The sequence below is a fragment of the Dendropsophus ebraccatus genome, chromosome 13 (genome assembly GCF_027789765.1).
Source record: "Dendropsophus ebraccatus isolate aDenEbr1 chromosome 13, aDenEbr1.pat, whole genome shotgun sequence".
NCBI classification, from domain to species: Eukaryota; Metazoa; Chordata; class Amphibia; order Anura; family Hylidae; genus Dendropsophus; species Dendropsophus ebraccatus.
In genome coordinates this window covers 70,325,280-70,347,891 of record NC_091466.1, presented here as the reverse complement: position 1 = coordinate 70,347,891, position 22,612 = coordinate 70,325,280, and the positions used below count along the sequence as shown (strand labels likewise).

At 45.8% G+C, this 22,612-nt stretch overlaps 1 protein-coding gene across 2 annotated transcripts in view; it reads left to right on the top strand.

Annotated features, from left to right (window-relative positions):
* CCDC85C (coiled-coil domain containing 85C) overlaps nt 1-22,612 on the top strand; it is a 74,472-nt gene that overhangs the window by 47,388 nt on the left and 4,472 nt on the right. The window contains exons 2-4 of one of the 2 annotated variants that reach the window (XM_069950515.1): nt 6,728-6,804; nt 16,025-16,129; nt 21,588-21,683. In XM_069950515.1, the coding sequence (XP_069806616.1) occupies nt 6,728-6,804; nt 16,025-16,129; nt 21,588-21,683 (278 nt within the window). The remainder of the gene's footprint in view (nt 1-6,727; nt 6,805-16,024; nt 16,130-21,587; nt 21,684-22,612) is intronic. The other variant, XM_069950516.1, reaches the window with a different exon arrangement.

Below are 22,612 nucleotides of genomic sequence, written 5' to 3'. Positions count from 1 at the left end.
CACCTTCGCATTTAGATGCCATACAACAGGGGTGGGGAACCTTTTCCATGTCGAGGGCCGGTCGGGCATTAATAAAATCATTCGAGGGCCGCATACCGTGTGCGGCAGTTAGTAGCGTGGGTTTGCAGCACCCGGGGCAAGGCAAAGTATTGTTCCCCTAGTTCCCCTGCTATTGTAGTTAACCCCCCCAGTGATGCCCCTTGTAGTCTAGTTAACCCCCAAGTCATGTCCCTGGTAGCCTAGTTAACCCACATCAGGCATGTCCCTGGTAGCCTAGTTAACCCCCATCAGGCATGTCCCTGGCGGCCTAGTTAACCCCCATCAGGCATGTCCCTGGTGGCCTAGTTAACCCCCATCAGGCATGTCCCTGGTGGCCTAGTTAACCCCCATCAGGCATGTCCCTGGTGGCCTAGTTAACCCCCATCAGGCATGTCCCTGGTGGCCTAGTTAACCCCCATCAGGCATGTCCCTGGTGGCCTAGTTAACCCCCATCAGGCATGTCCCTGGTGGCCTAGTTAACCCCCATCAGGCATGTCCCTGGTGGCCTAGTTAACCCCCATCAGGCATGTCCCTGGTGGCCTAGTTAACCCCCATCAGGCATGTCCCTGGTGGCCTAGTTAACCCCCGAATAAAAAAAAATAAACATCCCACTCACCTTACCTCCACTCCCACGCTGCCCATGTCCTCTTCTGTCCCAGGTCCTCTGTGCCGGTCTTCTCCTGCAGGCGGCGCGCGATGAAATGACGTCATCGCGCGCGGCCCGCAGGAGACTGAAGACACGCGCCGCTCTGCTGGGGAAGAAGCCGGCATAGACAGCATCCTCCTGTGTCCGGCAGCTGTTACAGACACCGGAGGATGCTGTGTATGCCGGCTCCTTCCTCCTCCAGAGCGGCGCGCATCACAGGGGAGCCGCGGGCCGCATCTGGAGGTCTCAGGGGCCGGATGCGGCCCGCGAGCCGGAGGTTCCCCACCCCTGCCATACAACAATACAGACCCCAGAGTTGATTTTGTCATAAAGTAACACCGACCCATAAACAAATAGTGACTCCAGAACAGATCCCTTATACCAATCCTAGAATTTATCCACCACTTAAAAGTGACTCTGTACCCACAATCTGCCCTCCCCAAACAACTTGTACCTTTTAATCAAAGATCTGTCCTGCGGTCCGTTCGGCAGGCGATGCAGTTATTGTCCTAAAAAACAACTTTTAAACTTGCAGCCCTGTGTCAAATTGGTGTGGCCTGGAGTGTCTATGCCCTTACCTTGCATCCCCATCTCTGTCCCTCCTCCCCGCCCTCTTCACCAATAGGAATGGCCCTGGCAGAATTTCTCCTATTCCTCACTTGACTAAACACTACACAGGTGCCTTAACAATTCAGCACATGTGAATAGGATAAAACCTGCCTTGGGGCATTCCTAATGATGAAGAGGGCGGGGAGGAGGGACGGAGAGGCAGTGCAAGCCTAATGCACAGACACTCTAGGCCACGCCAATTTGACACAGGGCTGCAAGTTGTTTTTTAGGACAATAACTGCATCACCTGCCGAACGGACCCCAGGACAGAACTTGGATTAAAAGCAGCTATCCGAAGGTACAAGTGGTTTGGGGGGGGGGGGGGGGTCAGATTGTGGGTACAGAGTAACTTTAACTAATCTGGATCCTCTAAACCAGGGATGGGGAACCTTCCGCCCTCCAGCTGTGGCAAAATTACAATTCTCATCATGCCTGGACAGCCAAACTGGACAGACAAGACTAAACTTACAGAGTGAATACCAGAATCCCTAAACCAATACAGATTGCAGTTGATCCACACCAGCACGAATACCCTCTAAACAAACCCAGACCCCTAAACAAATATAGACTGCAGACCAGACCACCTATATTTTTATGGACCCCCTTCGCCTGATCTTTATTCCTGAGCATTGATGTCGGAGGTGTCCCAAGGGCCAGTGTTATGAATGGCACCTAGTAGGTTTGGGGCCCTTTTATAGATTTTGGGGCCCAATAGCTAATTTGATGTTTGTGCCTCCAAGAATTTCAGACCTTTTGGGTTTCAGGTTAGAAAAAAAAAAATTCATGTATTTTATAGCTCCCAAAATGGCTGCATTTTGAGCAGGGATTATCTTTCCCAGCATTACAAAGAAGCTACAGTGTTTCAGATAAAGCCTGCCAGGGACTTGTTTACATCAGCCAACTCAGAAGGGAGGATGGGGTAAAGGGGGGGGGGGGGGGGGGGGGGAGAGTCTCACACACACTTTTTTCCAGCAGAAAGCAGAAGCTCAGAACTAGGGGAAGGAGACTCCATAGATAATAAGTATGGAAGGTATTTTTAGTCTCACCATGGGCCGCAACATATCAAAAGTTATGCTTGAATGAAATACCTCTCTAAAAGGGTCTAAACCCCCCCCCCCAAAAAAAAAAACGTATGCATGACTCAATGTTTCTAGAAGAAGTCAGCCATGTTTTTTTTCTTGTTCCTAGACAACCTCCTTAAAATAGGTTTCCACACTTCAGAAAATTATTGTGACAAATTACAGCAATTCAGGCACCAAGATGGTGGCATAATGATATCCCCATTCAGTGTCAAAGTCGATATAGAACATGAAGAACGGCACACAGTATATCCCGGGGGATAGCCCGCCTCGCCATTGTCCTGTCACCGTAGGCCTGGCTGCTCTCTTGTTGAAGAGATTTACTGTCCTTTCTGGAACCAAGACCTAGACTACGATGATGTACTGTGCAGAGGAGGCATCCATCATTACAGCCGTCACCTCACAATGCGAGCGGTGATGGCCGCCACAAGACAGACATTGCTTTCTATTACCAACTTCTGCTAGGGGACCAAATGCTGAGTTGTCTCCACAAACCAAGACTGTGACTGTGATATAGATGTTAGTAAAGGGTTATCACGCACTTAAAGGGGTTATCCAGCGCTACAAAAACATGGCCACTTTTCCCCATACTGTTGTCTCCAGTTCAGGAGCGGTTTGCAATTAAGCTCCATTTACTTCAATGGAACAGAGTTTCAAAACCCCACCCAAACTGGAGACAACAGTAGAGGGAAAGTGGCCATGTTTTTGTAGCGCTGGATAACCCCTTTAAGTGTATCCAATAAAAACAACATACCCGAAGTTGAAGGCCTAAACCTGAGGCTGCATTACTGACACGTCCCTTGCAAATAATCCTGGGCCCATTGGTTTCACCATCCATAGTAATGTCCACTCATATGTGTTCTGTGCCAGTCAGGATGCAGATATTGATATAGGTGGTGACTACTGTTGAGTAAACTTGCCGAACTGTCTGGATTTAGCCGAACTGTCTGGATTTAGCAACGTTCTCCGAACCCGATTGCTTAGCATTTGACATCCAGGGGATGGAGAAGTTGGACACTGCCCAGGGGCTGGCAGGAAAACTTGGATATAGCCTATGACCTTATCCTTGTTTTTGAGGACTCTCTAGGGCGATATCCAACTTCTTCAGCTGACGAGTGTAAGGGCATGGAGAACATTGCCAAATCCGAACAGTCCGGCAAGTTTGCTCAACACCAGTGGTGACTTGATTGTCCCCTTGATTGTGGAGTATGAATGGCGTTTATCCGCCCTATGTTGTATAGGAATCCATGTAGATGTTGTTGATCCATAGTCATAGTTGTACTCCTGGATCTTAAAGGGATTGGCCCACTAATAGCTGACCACCAAAAAACTCAAGAACTAAAGGTCTGAGTGCCAATTGTATACAGTAATGCCCTTGTGTGGCCACTGCTCCATTCACTGCTATGGGACTGACCGTGATGGTCGAACAGGATTTCCATCAGACACATAACAAATGGCACTTTGGGACTAGTGTTGAGCGGTGTTGGCAAACTGTAGAGGTTCTGCAACGTTCTCCAAATCGGAACTCTTGGCATTTGGAGAAGTTAGATGTCACCCTAGGGAGGCCTATGACTGTATCCATGTTGTCGTGGACAGCCCTAGGGTGGCATGTAACGTCTCCAGAGTCAAAGGCCGAGCATTCAGGTTCGGAGAACGTTACCGAACCCGAACAGTTCGGCAACTCCACTCAACATAAAGTTCTTGAATTCGCTAGGGGTCCTTGTGCTCAAACCAAAGGAAACCCACACCAGCATGGCAAAATCATAGGAAACTGCAGGATTCAGAACTACGACCACCATAGTGCCCCATCTATTCCCTCTCCCCCTCCGACTCTCCCCGCCATCCACGTTACTCCCAGGAACATGGGTGCAGCGCTGGATGGGGCCCGCCTGTTGTGTTTATAGTCTGGGCCGTTCTGTCTCCATATAATTCAGATTCCATTCCTCCCCTTATTGAGCTGCGGGATCGGCGTTCACACAAGAATAAATATTGACCCTTCTCCTCCTCTCCCGTAATAAGAGACAAAGCGCGGAGGAGGAGAGAGAGTATCGGAGATATTAGCTGGAATATTCCCAGAAATATCCAAGCTGATGCATTGCTGCAGTGCATTGTGGTCTTGAATTTTGAGGTTGTATAAAAGTATATAGAGCAGGGATGGGGAACTGATGGACTACAATACCCATCATGCACTGGGAATTGTAATTTTACAACAGCTGGAGGGCCAACGATTCCCCATCCCGGATATAAAGGGTGTGCTCGTGGATGCAAATATGACCATGTATGAATAAGGTATCGGTGGACTTGCCCTTTAAGGATGCATTGCACGTCCCACCTGCCTGGAATGTGAAGTATATCCATAATCTCATTGCTTCTTACTTGTGCAATAATAAAGCATCTTAAGTGACACTCGACCGGGTTATGGAGCAACACATTTGCCACCCAGAACAATCTTACGTCTATACTTCTAAAACTTCCTAAACAACATCTGCAAGGCCAGATGGTCCATAGCAAAGTGACTTGTATGCCACCTGCCGTGCCATCTCTGGAAGCAAAGAGGTGTGACCTGCCGGGCCTCCCAGGGCAGGACCCCTCGGGCCCCTCACATACATCCCATTCTTCATCATCTGTGTACACATGGAGGGCACTCCGGAGAGGGGGTAGGATAGTTGCCATGGTGGGGGCCCTAGCCGGTAGTAACAGAGCGAGGACACAGTCACAGGTAGTTACTACTAGATTAGTTTCGGTCAAGCAGTTTTTTTACATTGTAGTCAGGGGCCACAAAGTCTCTGCATATTGGTGTCTTTATGGACAGATTTGCCTATCACAGACTCATTTGTGTCCTGGCCTGAATGTGGTGTACATGACCTGAATCCATAGCATCGTAGATCCCTGTAGATTGTTATGATAGATCCCGATAATAGGTTATAATATATTTTTCAATACCCATAATAGATAGTTATGATGGATCCCTATAATAAATCCTTATGATATAGCCTTATAATTTATTTTCCTAAAATAGATCATTGTAATAAATACCAACATCCCTATAATAAGTCCCTAGATCCCTATATTAGATTATTATGGATCCCTATATTCCTATAATAGATCTTTAGATCCCTATAACACATCATTACAATAAGTCCCTGGACCCCTAGATCTTTGTAATAGATCCTTAGATTCCTTCAACAGATTGTAATGATTGAACCGTAGATCCTTATAATAAATCCTTATGATTGATCCCTATAAATCGATCATGATAGATCCCTATAATAGATCATTATGATGGATCCCTATAATTGATTATGAAAGATCCCTATAGAATAGATGATTATGATTGATCCTATATTAGATAGATCCCTATAATAGATTATGATTGATCCCTATTATAGATGATAGATCCCTATAGTAAATGATTGATAAGTCTGTAGACCCCTATAATAGATTATGATAGACCCCTATAATAGATCATTATGATAGACCCTATAATTATCATTGTTATCGATCAGAGATCCCTATAATAGATCATTATGATGGATCCCTATAATAAATGATGATAAATCTGTAGACCCCTATAATAGATTGTTAGTGTAGACTCCTATAATAGATCCCTATAATACATTATGATAGATCCCTAAGATAGATAATTATGATAGATCCCTATAATAGATCTCTATGATGCTGAGAGTTCAGGTGGGACCAGGACAATCTGTAATACAGACACTAATGATTGATGTGGTCACCAGTGTTCAGTGAGTAAGAATGTGACTACAACTCTCACCATCCCCAGCTAAGCTGCCACTTCTTAATATAACCTCATTTACTTCATTGGAATTTTTTTCGCTGTTCTCCTTGAGTTCAGTGATTACTGTGTTTTGTTGGTTGATTTTTCATTGCCCCTACTAGCCAGAATCCTACCCCACACTGACGAGGGGCAAAAACCCCGAAACGGCTGTCTGTGGGTGGAAGCCTGCCTTTGCAAGCCCTTGTCATGATCGGAATACTCGCACCTTGAGTTAGACATTGACAAAAGGGGCCACCCTGTTGTTTCCCTGTCTATGTTCCAATACTCGCAACCGAGTGGGACTTAAGGGGTTATTTATCAGGGTGGTGTGGTGCTCTCCCCATCATGGAGGCACCCCGTTGGCAACAGGCTAGAGATATCTGGCTATCCCGTGTTTTGAGACTCGTAACTGAGGCTCCACGGACTCTTGTTTTGCATATTTAATATAACCTCAGTTATACACCTCACGTCCCACGTCCCCCCAGCTAACACCTCACGTCCCACGTCCCCCCAGCTAACACCTCACGTCCCACGTCCCCCCAGCTAACACCTCATGTCCTCCTTCTCTTCCAGATACGTCTTCCAACTACATCCGCCAACTAGAGACCAAAGTGAAGCTCCTGGAAGATGACAACAAGCTCCTGTCACAGGTAAGAAGACGACCACCACACTCCATAACGGCCGCGGCTGGGACGTCGCCTTCGCACTTGTTACCAATTTGTAGCGCCGCGGCCGACGCATTAATCCGCACATAATCGCTTGAGAAACTTTATAGGGATTACATTAATTAAACCAGTGAAAATTGATTTCTCTCTGTGTCTCATCTCATTTCTATAGTCGGAGGAGATGATTTCCCGATAAGAGACTTGTAATCGCCAGAATAATTGCTTTTAAATGGCCATTTGCGCTAAAGATCTTTTAGAGTCGTCGAAAGGGCTTAATCAGATGTGGCGGCTTCAGCTGTACTCCTATGTACCGGAACTTTCTACAATATGTTGTATTTTTAGCATGTTACTACAACTCCTATCATGCCTGGACATGATGGGAGTTGTAGTTTTGCAACAGCTGGAGAGCCAAGGTTCCCAACCCCCGCTGTAAAGGTTTCACTATATTAGGTTGTGACAATGGATCAGTGTAGGCAGTCATCGGTACATGTTGCAGATGGGTTGCAGTAACCCTTTACTTGCTATAGGTCGTGTGGTATTGCAGCTCAGCCCATAGTCACTTTAGCCGACTTGGGGTGCAATACCAGACACAACCTTTGGATAGATGTGGCGCTGTCCTTGGAAAAGAGCAGCTGTGATTTTGTTCACAGGGTGTTCAGACCCCACTGAGAGAGAAGTACTTGGCTAATCACTTCAATCCCTGACATGTTTCATAAGGTGGGCTTCATTGTAAGCCTGTAGAGCCTGGGCTATGCAACCCATTGGGGAGTGAAGCCCTCAGCTGCGTGCTTCTCCGGACTTAATCCAGTAATTGGTGGAAGTTTGGGTGCTCCATTCAAAGTGGGATGAAAGAATATGCTAATAGCTCTCACACCACTTTGGGAAGTCGGGTACTCCACTTTAAGTGGTGTGAGAGCTATTTGCATATCCTTTCTTCCCAGAATTCCTAGTTGAGTAGGAATGGCCTTAAAAGGGGTTATTCAGGTGCTGTCTCTGGAAAAAAGTGGGCATGTTTTTGTAACTCTGGATAACCCCTTTAAGGCTATGTTCACACAACGTACTATTTTTGAAAAGAACTGTCACTGTTTTTCATTAAAAATGGCTGTTCGTTTCATAGTGCAATGATATGCATTGAAGTAAATGCAACAACGGCCATTGTTTTCAAACGATGTATTGAACAACGCCCATTGTTTTGAGTGCCTAACAATGTGCCATTGTGTGAAAACAATGTGGCTGTTTTTCCATTGACTTTAATGCACATCACTGCAGTATAAACACAATATATAATGGAAAACAATGGCCGTTCTTTTAAAAAAATACAGTGTATGAACATAGCCTAAAGCCCCTATTACACGGGGCGATCAGAGGGAGCAAGAAAGCGCTGACCTGTCATGTCCTTGCTTGCTCCTCATTCCCCGTGCTATTACACACACCGGCAGCGAGCGGGTAAGAGCGGAGGGGCCACGGGAAGCTGCCGGGGGGGCGGGGCTCGCCTGACCATCTTTAGAAGATAGTGGCGGTCTGCTGCCACCACTCCTATTACACGGAGAGACGGCTGCAGATCGTTGCTATTGCTGTCTTTCGTCTTTCAACAATCAGCCGACATCGTTGCATTTTATTACACAAAACTATTATCGGGCATAATGGCCGACAATCGGGCAAATACGGCCAATAATCGCTTTGTGTAATAGGACCTCCGCACGTCTGTATGACGGACTCTTCTTATGGAGAACTAGTATCCTTTTGACCCTATCCAAAGTGAAGTGGAGATCAAAATTTAAGATTTGCCATTTGCTAAGATGTGAAAATGCTGCAGAAATAAATATTTTTAGCCCCCCCCCCCCAATCCAGCAGCTATGAAAGGGTTAATCATTACGTTGTCCCCCATAGCCAGCGGGGTTATTGACATGTTAAATAGATAAATGGCGATGCTTAGTAATGATCAGGAGGATAGGGTTGTGGATCATTAGGATGGTGGCGCGAAGCTGCGGGGTTCCAGTCATATTTCACAGGATTTATCCCTCTGCCGTCTCAGGGTCCGAGCCGCCATTATTACCGCTTCTCTTTATAGACTGTAGTCAGGTCAGCCGGGCACACTAGTCTATTAACCGCCGTCCCATCTGCTTCCAATAGGGATTATAGATGGCCGGGAAAGGTTGGGGCCCTTCCTCTTCACAAATGGGGTAATGGAGTCATAAGTGGTTCTTAATGTTTTTCATTAATCTGCTTGTGTCGTGTCTCGTGGCGCCGGCCTCATAAACCCATCCATCATCTGTGGGCTCATCCGTGTGTCTTGTATGGCGGTAACTCAGGTTACAGTGCCGACATGTCTGCCAGTTTTAAACTGCACTTCCCTTTTGTTTAAAGGAACAGTATAAGTTAGTAACTATATAGGGGGAGATTTATCAAACATGGTGTAAGGTTAAACTGGCTTAGTTGCCCCTAGCAACCAATCAGATTCCACTTTACATTCCTCACAGACTCTTTGGAAAATGAAAGGTGGAATCTGATTGGTTGCTAGGGGCAACTGAGCCAGTTTCACTTTACACCATGTTTGATAAATCAACCCCAATGTGTTCTACTTAGTGCCGGTTCCTCGGGGGCGGAGCTTGACACAGGGATTTTGATAGGTGGATGTTATGTTTCTCCTTTTAAGTAGTATTGCTTTAAGAATCTTAAAGGGGTACTCCAGCGGGGGAGGCACATTTTTGCTGGGACCGGGGAAGAGGTGGCCGAGGGAAAAGACGCACACTCCCCTCCCCGGTTCCAGCGGCGGGTCACGCATCGCAGCGCTTCCGGGTGATGTGACGTCTCAGGTCTGCTCAGCCACTCAGTCAAGGAGGCAGGATCTGAGCGGACTTAAAACGAACCAGCCGCTGGAACCGGGGAGGTGAATGGACATCTTTTCCCTCGGCCACCTCCTCCCCGGTCCCAGCAAAAAAGTGCCCCCCCCCCCCCCCCCCCCCGCCTTCACCTGTCAGGGCATGATGGGAGTTGTAGTTTTACAACAACTGGAAGGTCTAGGATATTGAACAGTGCCTTATATGATTGCTGATGACTGTCCATCTCCTTCAAATAGGGATGGCAACCCATGCTGCGCATACAGTAGCCTGGGGCATGACAGACTAGACACACTGGCTAATGGAGCATAAGGATGCCAGCTGTACAAGTGCAGGTTCCTGGTGCAGCTATACGTAGTACCCGGAGGAGCATCAGCTGTAACTACAACCCTGCGGCATGTACGGCTATGATATACTAAGTACTATAGATCCACAGACGCTATGATATCAGCCTTACTATAGGAGCCCTATGTATGCTATGGGTCGTCCTTACGGTACACAGCGCCCTGTAGGACCACAGAATCTACAGTCCTGAGATGTAGTGGGTCTTAGTACAGGTTCATTGGACTTGTCAGCCCTATGGCATATTGTGTATTACAGATCCAATAAAGATGTGGGCCAGCTCTGTGATACAGTGTCCTATAGGTCCACATAGGAGGTATGGGTTAGCTGTATGACATACTGTGTACTATAGATCAGCCCTAGTCCATACCATATACTATAGGTCATTAAAAGCAATGGGTCTTGTGTACGGTATACAGTGTTCGTTAGGGACAAGTTATGGGTCAACCCTATATCAGATTATTTAAAGGTTTGGCTCAGTCCTGGAATACAGTGACCTATAGGGCAGTCGGTATGGTATACAGTATCCTATAGGTCCACAGAAACCTTTGGTCATTTCTATGGTATACTGTATCCTTGGCATCCAAGGAGAGTATAGGTCAACCATTAGTCAGCTGTATGGTATACAGTGTACTATGGGCCAGCTCTAGGGTATACAGTGTACTGTGGGTCGGCTCTAGGGTATATAGTGTACTATAGGTCGGCTCTATGGTATACAGTGTACTTTGGGTCGGCTCTGTTGTATACAGTGTACTATGGGCCAGCTTTAGGGTATACAGTGTACTATAGGTCGGCTCTGTTGTATACAGTGTACTATGGGTTGGCCCTATGGTATACAGCATCCTATAGAGTATATAGCACATATTCCCACTTATACCGTACTTCACCCTCTTCTTTGCCTTAGTCGGGATGAGCGGATTTAAGAATCTTCCGCTTTGTCTGGCAAGGAGAGAGGAAAGTGATTTAATAGCAGGTGAAGTTTGGCAGGAGGCGCGGAGGACTATTACCATAGCAGCACATTACTTCTGCTTCAGCCCCTTATTATTGGGTCAATCTCTGATGAGTGACTATAGAAGCACATTCATCCCGCACGCCCTCCGCCTGCATTGTCTCCTCTTATCCACATTATGGGTTTATAGAGGAGAAAGCATCTAATGGACTCTGCATTCCCTGCACAGATCATCCCAATATCCAGGACTCTACAAGTCACTTATATTAGGGACCCGTTCAGGACTGTGGATTTATAGTAATTGTATATAGTATTATGGCCTTATATGATCTGTGGGGGTGGGGTTTGCTCCTCATGACCCCAGTATTGGTCCCCGTCCTTGCATATACTGATCCCTATGGTTATAATTTCCAGGAACAGTGACTGAATCCTCCTGTAGATGTGTGCACGTCTGTGGTCTGACCCTGGCAGCGCCCATCTGGCCCAGCATACAGGTGACAGACAGGGGCCGGAGCTGGTCGGGGCTCATTGCATTGATCCCAGCAGCGGGGATCGTGACCTGAGATGCTGAAGAGGACAGCTGCCCCTGACAGAAGAGCAGGCCTCATGTCTGCTCTTATATAGGGGATTAGCAAACACACAAGCCCAAACAATCTGTTTCCTCTGAGCCGGGTGGACTCAATGGTCAGGAGAGGGGGCTGGTCTGCTATTACTCCTCATCAGGATTTAGATGCATTGTTGATTCTGTCCATGTCTGGTGGACGTCTGCATCATTATACAGTATATCACTCCCATCAGGTTATGGTAAGAATCAATATCAGGAAGGAAGGGACCCTATGTCCTGTGGTTGGTGTATGGAGGCATGACCCATTATCCTGCGCCATTGTCCTGAGGATTGTGTATGGAGGCATGACCCATTATCCTGCGCCCATGTCCTGTGGTTGGTGTATGGGGGTATGACCCATTATCCTGCGCCCATGTCCTGTGGTTGGTGTATGGAGGCATGACCCATTATCCTGCGCCCATGTCCAGTGGTTGGTGTATGGAGGCATGACCCATTATCCTGCGCCATTGTCCTGAGGATTGTGTATGGAGGCATGACCCATTATCCTGCGCCCATGTCCTGTGGTTGGTGTATGGGGGTATGACCCATTATCCTGCGCCCATGTCCTGTGGTTGGTGTATGGAGGCATGACCCATTATCCTGCAACCATGTCCTGTGGTTGGTGTAGGGGGGTATGACCCATTATCCTGCGCCCATGTCCTGTGATTGGTGTAGGGGGGTATGACCCATTATCCTGCGCCCATGTCCTGTGGTTGGTGTAGGTGGGTATGACCCATTATTCTGCGCCCATGTCCTGTGGTTGGTGTATGGGGGTATGACCCATTATCCTGCGCCCATGTCCTGTGGTTGGTGTATGGGGGTATGACCCATTATCCTGCACCCATGTCCTGTGGTTGGTGTATGGAGGCATGACCCATTATCCTGCGCCCATGTCCTGTGGTTGGTGTATGGAGGTATGACCCATTATCCTGCGCCCATGTCCTGTGGTTGGTGTATGGAGGTATGACCCATTATCCTGCACCCATGTCCTGTGGTTGGTGTATGGAGGTATGACCCATTATTCTGCGCCCATGTCCTGTTGTTGGTGTATGGAGGCATGACCCATTATTCTGTGCCCATGTCCTGTGGTTGGTGTATGGAGGTATGACCCATTATCCTGCGCCCATGTCCTGTGGTTGGTGTATGGAGGTATGACCCATTATCCTGCACCCATGTCCTGTGGTTGGTGTATGGAGGCATGAGCCATTATCCTGCGCCCATGTCCTGTGGTTGGTGTATGGAGGCATGACCCATTATCCTGCGCCCATGTCCTGTGGTTGGTGTATGGGGGTATGACCCATTATCCTGCGCCCATGTCCTGTGGTTGGTGTAGGGGGGTATGACCCATTATTCTGCGCCCATGACCTGTTGTTGGTGTATGGAGGTATGACCCATTATCCTGCGCCCATGTCCTGTGGTTGGTGTATGGAGGCATGACCCATTATCCTGCGCCCATGTCCTGAATGGTTGTATATAAATCAGTATTAGGAGGCCGGTCGGGGCCTCTTCTATTCTTGCTCATTTCCTCTCAGTATGTGTCACCTTCTCCGACACATTTCTATTATATGGGGATTAGTCCTGGATTCTGTTATCCTGGACATAAAGCAGTACAAAGAACCTGGGAGGTTTACGAGAGGTGGGAAGTGACTCTCAGGGCTTGGGTCAGCCATGTTAGGCGGGGTCCATACGCTCTCCGGACAGGCGTGCCTTACACTTCTTGGACTGGTTTTCAAAAGAGTGGAAGGGCTTATAAAGATGTAGACAATCCACCCGTCTTGTGATCTTCCCTAATCCTCCCCGATGTGACAGATGTCATCATTACACTGCACCTCCACTGACGATGACAGACGCAACCCGCCAAATAAACAGGATTAAAGGCGCATGGAGGATATGAGTGTCACCATATGGATAATACACCGGGGAGTAATAGAGGAGGAACTCCGCCCATATAATACAGCAGGGATACATTGCTTCCTATATATACTGATCACTTTAATCCCAAATCAATCGGAGCTGACAGGTGCCGGATTATCCCAATAACTGCGGATTACGGGTGGATCTGGAGACCTAGAGGATGGCTTATTTAAATTCAGCATCTTCTTGGATGATCTCTTCCACTATATTATATATCTGATGCTGAATATTCACATATATGTATTTTGTAATAATCACTAGATCGAGCTGGGAGAAGTTCATGGTTGAGTGCTTCTCTCAATCTCACTTCCACCTTTAGGATCGTAAGGGATCTCTTTGTTTTGAATCATTTCCTTTTTGTTAGAAGGCTCCCCTGGCAATGAGACGATCCCAGAAACAGTTTTGCCCAATGATCAGCTGTAATCTGTAGTGATCAGTTGGCGCCACCGTAGGGCAAATTAAGCATTACACATTGTCCGTTCACATCAATGAATCACCTTTCTAATACAGGACCGTTCCTGCAGAGCTAGGGGTGTTTTCTTCCCACCCTCCACTACGGCCGAGACAAGAGGTTCCTCAACAATGAACTCTATTCCATAACCCTGAACACTGTATTATGATTTGAAGGATCTGGTGGATCCCTTCTGTGGACAGCACAATATAATTCCCTTAGACTTGGTGCTTCCAAAGTCCCTAATGCACGGGCCGCTAGATCGGAACTTATTGAGCCTATTATACAGCTCGACTATCGTGCAGCCAGAGCTGTAATAGATTATATATGTAGTGATGTCCGTGCACCCCTAGCCTTAAAGGGCTTTTCCCAGCACTACAAAAACATGGCCACTTTCTTCCAGAAACAGCACCGCTCTTGGCTCCAGTTTGGGTGCAGGTTTTGTAACTCAGTTCCAATTAAGTGAATGAAGCTTAATTACAAACCCCACCTGAACTGGAGACAAGAGCGACACAGTCTCTGGAAGAAAGTGGCCATGGTTTTATAGCACTGGATAAAATATAAAAATTATAAAATCTGGTAGTATTAATTTATCTCTCCTTGTGCCCAGGTTAAACAGCAGGACTCCCACCGGAAGGGTGGGGGGGCCTGTCCTGGCTGATGGACTGGCTGCTCAGCCAATCAGTGACCGGAGCAGGGTCCCACCCCAGTCGCTGACTGGCTGAATGACCAGTCCATCAGCCAGGTTATGACCTGTCCAGAGCAGAGATCTTAGCCGGTCCCACCACAGGCACAGGGAGAGCTAAGTTAGCACTTGTAATCAATTTCCCCCTGCTAGCTGCCAGATTTTATAATCTGCTGGACTTCTCCTTTAAGTGTAAAATAATAAACATTACACATACCTGTCCCCCGGTGTCCTCCTCTCTTCTGGCGGGTCCCCACAGCTGCCTCCACTGGAACTTCAAAACCGGTCTCTGAAGTGACAGGCAGCTCAGCCAATCACTGGCCCCCGGCTCTGAGGTTCCAGCAGCAGCTGTGGGCAGAAGTAAGGAGGACACCCGGGAGCGTGGACAGGTAAGTATAACGTTTATTTTTCACACGGTTATCAGCCACGCATCACTATAAGGTTCCTATTAGACAAAGCGATTTTTTTGTTTTCTCCAATTAACAATAATAAACAGAACGACAGACGTTAGTGACTATTGTTATTACGAGTGTTTGTATACTTTATACTATACGAATGAAGGAACAATAGGGGGAGATTTATCAAAACATGGTGTAAAGTGACACTGGCTCAGTTGCCCCTAGCAACCAATCAGATTCCACCTTTCATTTCTCACAGACTGTTTGGAAAATGAAAGGAGGAATCTGATTGGTTGCTAGGGGCAACGGAGCCAGTTTCACTTTACACCATGGTTGATAAATCTCCCCTAATATGCACATACAGTGAACAAGTAACGAATAAGAACGAACTCTCGTTAGTCATGTGATGGTTGCTGCCTGCTACACACGGAACGGCTATCGCTTACATTCTAACGATATTTCACACAATATTCTTTCCATGTAATAGGGCCGTTACACGTTACGATGCACGGTCGGCGGCCAATGATTTTAGGTTGGTCGATCGTTGTCTTTTTTACGCAAATCGTCCCGATTGGCTCACCGTATGGATGCGTTTACACTACGGAATCTAGACGGATAAGTTCTGGCGGATTCAGTCGCTCATACACGCTCACGGCGGCGTGCATCTCCAATCGTCCCAAAGACACTATTCTATGGCCGGGCAGATTCCGCCGTCAATTCTTTTGGCGGAACTCGCCCTCCCATAAAATGGTGTCTATAGGACGGGCAGAGATGCGCGCCGCCGTAAGCAGGTACGAGCGACGGAATCCGCCGGAACTTATCCGTGCTGATTCCATAGTGTGAACTCACCCTAATAGGCCTATAGCCTACAAGTAGATAGTAGATTCCACCAAGATCGGTAGCGGTGTTGGGAATAGATGGACAGATTCCTACCCATAGGGGGCAGTATTATATTACACTGATTATTGTAGCAGATTTCCACCCTCAGTCACTCAGTCTCTGATCTTTCTTCTGCCTTTCAGCACTCCAGCCACAGCGAGCTCAGGACATTACGGAAAGGCTTATCGCCGTACCACTCAGAGTCCCAGCTGTCATCGCTGTCCCAGTACCAGGAGCCCCTGCAGAACGTGAGTAGCCCCCTCTGCTCGCCCTCATTTACTGCTGACATTCCTAGATGGGAGAGACGGATCGCCATTCTCTCCTGTATGAGATGAATATTTATAAGCAGATACAATAGAGGGGGGATTTCTGCCCCTAAATAGAGGAAGGGCATGAATATTTATAACACTTGAGCCCCCAAGGCCTAGCTCATTTACAGCCTGAGAATGGATATGATATCATCTGCTTTATTGTTGGGCAAGTCGGGGTTTATAAGCGGTTCCCATGTATTGTAACATCCAGAGACGATATTCTAATGATGGAGACTTCCTTCAGCTTCTCCGATCACCTATACAGAGAGATATAATAGAATATATGGGCAGTATTATAGTAGTTATGCGTGTCAGCCATGGGTGCGATGTGCAGCCATTTCTGTCTTTTTGGCTTGTGCATATTTTATGTATTCTGTCCCTTTTTTCATTGTGGCTAGCACTCGTGCTGTGTAAGACCCATGTGATCCAAATTAGCAGGAAGCACCTGTGTACATAAGGGGAGGATCTCCTAGTACTCTCCCATTCTACCTGCAGAGGAATGGAGAGAGGTAAGAGCTTGTTCACACTTGTGCTGCTTGGCGCCCACTTTTTCCCCCTGCGGGGTCCTGAGGGGGGGGGCCCTTTAGGGTCTGGTCCTGTGACAATGGGGTTGCGGGGCCATTCCTTGGCCCCCCCTTCTCTACTTGCGCACGTTTTGCGGGGATTGTGGTCGCTGACCGGCACAGTGATGTTTTTTGGTTAGGGACTCGTGTGTATCAGAAGACCTGCACGTGGTACATGAGGCAATATGGTTTGGCCAAATTATATACTAACTTCTGATGTTGGTTTTAAATGTAGCTGAATAAGCTTTCATGTCAGCCATGGGTGCAATGTGCAGCCATTTCTGTCTTTTGGCTTGTGCATATTATAGTAGTTATATTCTTGTATATAGGAGCCGTATTATAGTAGTTATATTCTTGTACATAGGAGCAGTATTATAGTAGTTATATTCTTGTATACAGGGGCAGTATTATAGTAGTTATATTCTTGTACATAGGAGCAGTATTATAGTAGTTATATTCCTGTATATAGGAGCAGTATAATAGTAGTTATATTCTTGTATATAGGAGCAGTATTATAGTAGTTATATTCTTGTATATAGGGGGCAGTATTATAGTATATATATTCCTGTATATAGGAGCAGTATTATAGTAGTTATATTCTTGTATATAGGGGGGCAGTATTATAGTAGTTATATTCTTGTATATAGGGGGGCAGTATTATAGAAGTTATATTCCTGTATATAGAAGCAGTATTATAGTAGTTATATTCCTGTATATAGGAGCAGTATTATAGTAGTTATATTCTTGTATATAGGGGGGCAGTATTATAGTAGTTATATTCCTGTATATAGGAGCAGTATTATAGTAGTTGTGGTTCAGGGGGGGGGGGGGCATTTTTGGGTCTGGTCCTGTGGCATGGGGGTTGCAGGGCCGTTCCATGGCCTCCCTTCCCTGACTGTGCACGCCTGCGGGGGTGGTGGCCACTGACCGACACAGTATGGACTTAGTGTAGGGACCCATGTGTATCAGATACCTGCACACGGTACATGGGGCAGTATGGCTTGATCAATTCATACACAAAATTCTGATGTTTTTTATACAGCTGAGAGGCACAAGTGTCCGCCATAGGTGTGAGGTGCGGGGAGGGATGATCCCGGCCCAGTCAGGAGGCACTTCTTATATGTTATATTGGGCACAAAGCCCTTATGCCTATAAATATCCTGCGGACTAAAAATTAACCTTTAATCATATGTAGTTAAAAATTACAATGAAAAACAATTTTTGTGCTCAATCTAAATAGTGAAAGAGTTTAAAATAGCTGTGGTGTATGATATCTTCTGTGGTTACGTATATTTCATCCACGTATACATGACAGATCACTATAGGCAAAAACAGCGGTTAACACAAATAGCACCTCGGCCGTTGGTGCTTGGACTAATGAACTTGCGTTCTATCGACTTTTACTTTACCTTAGTGATGAGTGATAAGCAAGACACACTCATCTCTCTAACCTCTAACAATGGCTGCCTATAGTTAGTGATACAGTCTAAGCTGGATACTGATTCCCTCACAAGGGGCTGAAGCCAGTACGCTCAGCAGTGCGATTTTGTATACGCACAGTGGACCCAATCTACACCATACAGCTCGGTTAAAAATCACTATCTGCCTATAACCTATGGGTGTGATAACCTATAGGTGTGAGGTGCAGCGCTCTTTTTCTTCCCTGAACCGTATTATAGTAGTTATATTCCTGTATATAGGGGGCGGTATTATAGTAGTTATATTCCTGTATATAGGAGTCAGTATTATAGTAGTTGTATTCTTGTATATAGGGGGGCAGTATTATAGTAGTTATAATCCTGTATATAGGAGTCAGTATTATAGTAGTTATACTTTTGTATATAGGAGCAGTATTATAGTAGTTATATTCCTGTATATAGGAGCAGTATTATAGTAGTTATATTCTTGTATATAGGAGTCAGTATTATAGTAGTTGTATTCTTGTATATAGGGGGGCAGTATTATAGTAGTTATAATCCTGTATATAGGAGTCAGTATTATAGTAGTTATACTTTTGTATATAGGAGCAGTATTATAGTAGTTATATTCCTGTATATAGGAGCAGTATTATAGTAGTTATATTCCTGTATATAGGAGCAGTATTATAGTAGTTATATTCCTGTATATAGGACCAGTATTATAGTAGTTATATTCTTGTATATAGGAGCAGTATTATAGTAGTTATATTCCTGTATATAGGAGCAGTATTATAGTAGTTATATTCCTGTATATAGGAGTCAGTATTATAGTAGTTATATTCTTGTATATAGGAGCCGTATCATAGTAGTTCTAAGTTCTAAGATTGTTAAATGCAGCAAACATTTTTTTTAAGGCACAGATCTAAGATTGTAATGCTCTTTTACAGCGGCTCTAGGAGTCAGTCATCTGTGAGATAGAACAGACCAGGCCCCTGGAAAGTGCTTGTAGAAAATGTATGAGCTGCACTTTAGATACGGTGTAATTGTTTGATGTAAGGAGCAGCATGGTGCTTAGACAGTCTAGCAGAGCTCAGGAGAGCTGTGTACACATTGCCATCTCCCAGGAGCTCTGTAGTTTTTCTGTGGCTTAATGGGATGACAACCCGCAATAAAGACGACAACACTGCCCCTAGTGGCCAGTTTCATTGATATACAGCATCTCATAATACAGGTGTTTTTTTTTTGTTAGACTTTTAGATATGTGAACTTCTGTAAAATGTTCTGTTTCCTAATGGGGCATCCTAAGCAGGTGCATAGGTGGGTATTTACTGTAGGCAATAGGTACAACTCCCAGAATGCCCTAGGTTCCTGCAATTCAATCAAGCTGCAGGATAGATTGCTTTACTGTCTATTCTTTTACATTCTACAGATACACTGGCTTATACCTAGTGCAGACTCTGCAGGGGAGGAGCTAAACAAAACCACCAAAGAGAGGCTGTTTTGGCCCGCCCCCAAGGAACCTGCAAGATTTTGCTGGAAATGTTCCTAATGTTGTGTTTACTTAGAGAGATTTATCTGTGATTTCTGAAGCCAAAGCCAGGAATGGATGTAAAAAGAGGATAGACTGCAGTCTTCTTTACTACCTGGTCTGTTCCTGGCTTTGGCTTCAAAGATGTGTCAGATAAATCTCTCTGTGTAAACGCACCATAAGTCACAATACAGCCCCTCCTTGTACATGTTGCTCTATCACACTCTTTATGGTTTTTTGGAGGTCAGCATTGTAGTTTCTTTAGACGTATACAGTTCTCACCTTCTTCTTTGCTCTCCCTCTTAAAAACCCTTTAAATCTGTAGGATAAGGTTCTAAGATTAGAAAAAAAATATTTCTGCCTATTTTGTTCACACTTAGTCCCATTCACTTGAATAGGCTGCAATACCACTCACAACCTACAAAGTAGTGTGGCGCTGTTGGTGGCGACTTTTTTTAAATGCCAGGCACTCTCTTTAATAGATATATAGATGCTAAGGTTGCCTTCTCCTATCCAGGAACCACCGACGGGTCTCCACGTCAGTCGTAGTTGGGACGGATGGGATTGGGTGACTGGGGAATAAGGGGTTGAATGCAGCGATGAGATTATATTATGCAGGAGTATGACCGCTCTTTAAAGCGATAGGCTCCGTCCTCATGAATATAACATTGGCCTCCATCCTTGAGAGCAGATAATGAACGTCTCTGTGGTTAACGTGACGCTTATCTCCGCTCACTTACTGATCACCCGCATAATCCTGTAGTTGCTGGATCCCCATTGACTCCTCTGTTTCCTGCCTCCTCTGCTCTAATCATCTTATATAACCCCCCGATGTGTGAGCAGATGCCGACGCATTATCCGGAGATCACAGGGTGGACAGCTTCACCACAGAGACGTCTAATGCACTCGACAAGGAGCTTACTGTATAGCGCTGACATAGTCCATAGCCAGGTACACCAGTCAATTGTCTGTTCCAGGGAGAAGGGAACCTTGGCTCTCCAGCTGTTGCAAAACTACAACTCCCATCATGCCTGGACGAATACTAGGTCTAGGTCTAGTGCATGTGCTCTGCTCAACATCTAGACCACAAATCACTGATTCCGCTACAGAATCCAAAGACAAAAGCCCTACACTTCCTCCACCCATGTGACTTCCTTCCTACAGCCCCTGTAAGGTGTGCTGTGAGTGGGTGAGAAGTGCATGTAAAGTAGTAAAGAGGAAGATGATAGGTGAGAAAAAGAAAGGATTCTCATTGGTGTACAGATCCATGTCACATACAAACAAAACAATAACCCCTTAGGTACTACAGCCTGCAATATCTGGATATACATAGTTACAATAACGACATCTTGTGGTAAAACTCTGGTACTGCTACATAACCACTTACTCTTTAAAGTACAGGCTTTTGTGAAGGGTATAACCAATAGTAACACCAGTGGTGGGACACCACATAAGCATGATGGGAGTTGTAGTTTTGCAACAGTGGGAGAGCCAAGGTTCCCCACCCCTGGTCTATTCCATAAAAAGCTATTTACATATAATGAGAGCATGCGAACTCTATAGCAGTGTTGCAAAAACTACAACTCCCAGCATACCCTGGCAACAGCTGGAGAGTCACAGATTGGAGAATACAGCCTCAGACAGATGTTGCTGCTAGTTACAATCCTATAGAGGAACATAGGGCATGCAGGGACTTGAAGTTTGGTAACAGGTAGCAGAACGCTGCTGTTACTCCTGGTTGGATGCGGACCCAGGAACTTATAGGTTGGGGGAATATTACATGACCCAATTCCCATAGATCCTATGAGCATAGAATGCATGAGAACACCCTGCTGCTGGAGTTGTCTTCCCAATTTCCAACTTTTTTTATTTTTCCCCCCCATCAGGGTACTGTGCGGATAACATCCGATCTCACATCCACGCCCCCTGCTGGATACATCCCGGTAGTGCAGAAGCCGGAAGCTGTGGTGCATGCTATGAAGGTAACTTTATTCATCATTATTGTACCAGTCCATCCAGTACAAAGCTTGGTGCAGCTGCTTACAGGGTATAGATGAGGGACGGGGAACCTTGGGCCCTCCAGCTGTTGCAAAACTACAATTCCCATCATGCCTGGACAGCTAAAGCTAAAACCTTTAAATATGTTAAAGGGGAACTCTGGCAAATATATTTTTCTTTGAAATAAACTGGTTTCAGAAAGTTATATAGACTTGTAATTTACTTTTATTTAAAAATTGTAAGTTTTCCATTACTTATCAGCTGCTGTATGTCCTGCCAATGACAATAATTGGATTTTTGGTTGATTGAGCCGAGGACATTTGGGACACGAGTTGGGGGGTGAGGCCGGATGGGAAGATTTCACAATGAGGAAAAAGCGACCTTAATTGATGAAGCAGAGAGCGGCGGCCGACATAATCCCATCAGCCGGGAGCCAGGGCCGAAGGATTTGTACAACGGAGCAGCGATTGTAGTGTCATCAACCAATATGGATTTTACAGCTGATCTGCCTATTGCATTCAGAAGCCTTGGAAAGCTGGGTTATAGCTTTACTATTCCTCTGGCAAAAAATGGTGTCAGAAAGTTAAATAGATTTGTAATTTACTTCTATTTAAAAAATCTCCAGTCTTCCAGTACTTATCAGCTGCTGTATGTCCTGCAGGAAGTGGTGTATTCTTTCCAGTCTGACAGTGCTCTCTGCTGCCACCTCTGTCCATGTCAGGAACTCTCCAGAGCAGCAGCAAATCCCCATAGAAAACCTCTCCTGCTCTGGACAGTTCCTGACATGGACAGAGGTGGCAGCAGAGAGCACTGTGTCAGACTGGGAAGAATACACCACTTCATGCAAGGCATACAGCAGCTGATAAGTACTGGAAGACTGGAGATTTTTAAATAGAAATAAATTAAAAATCTA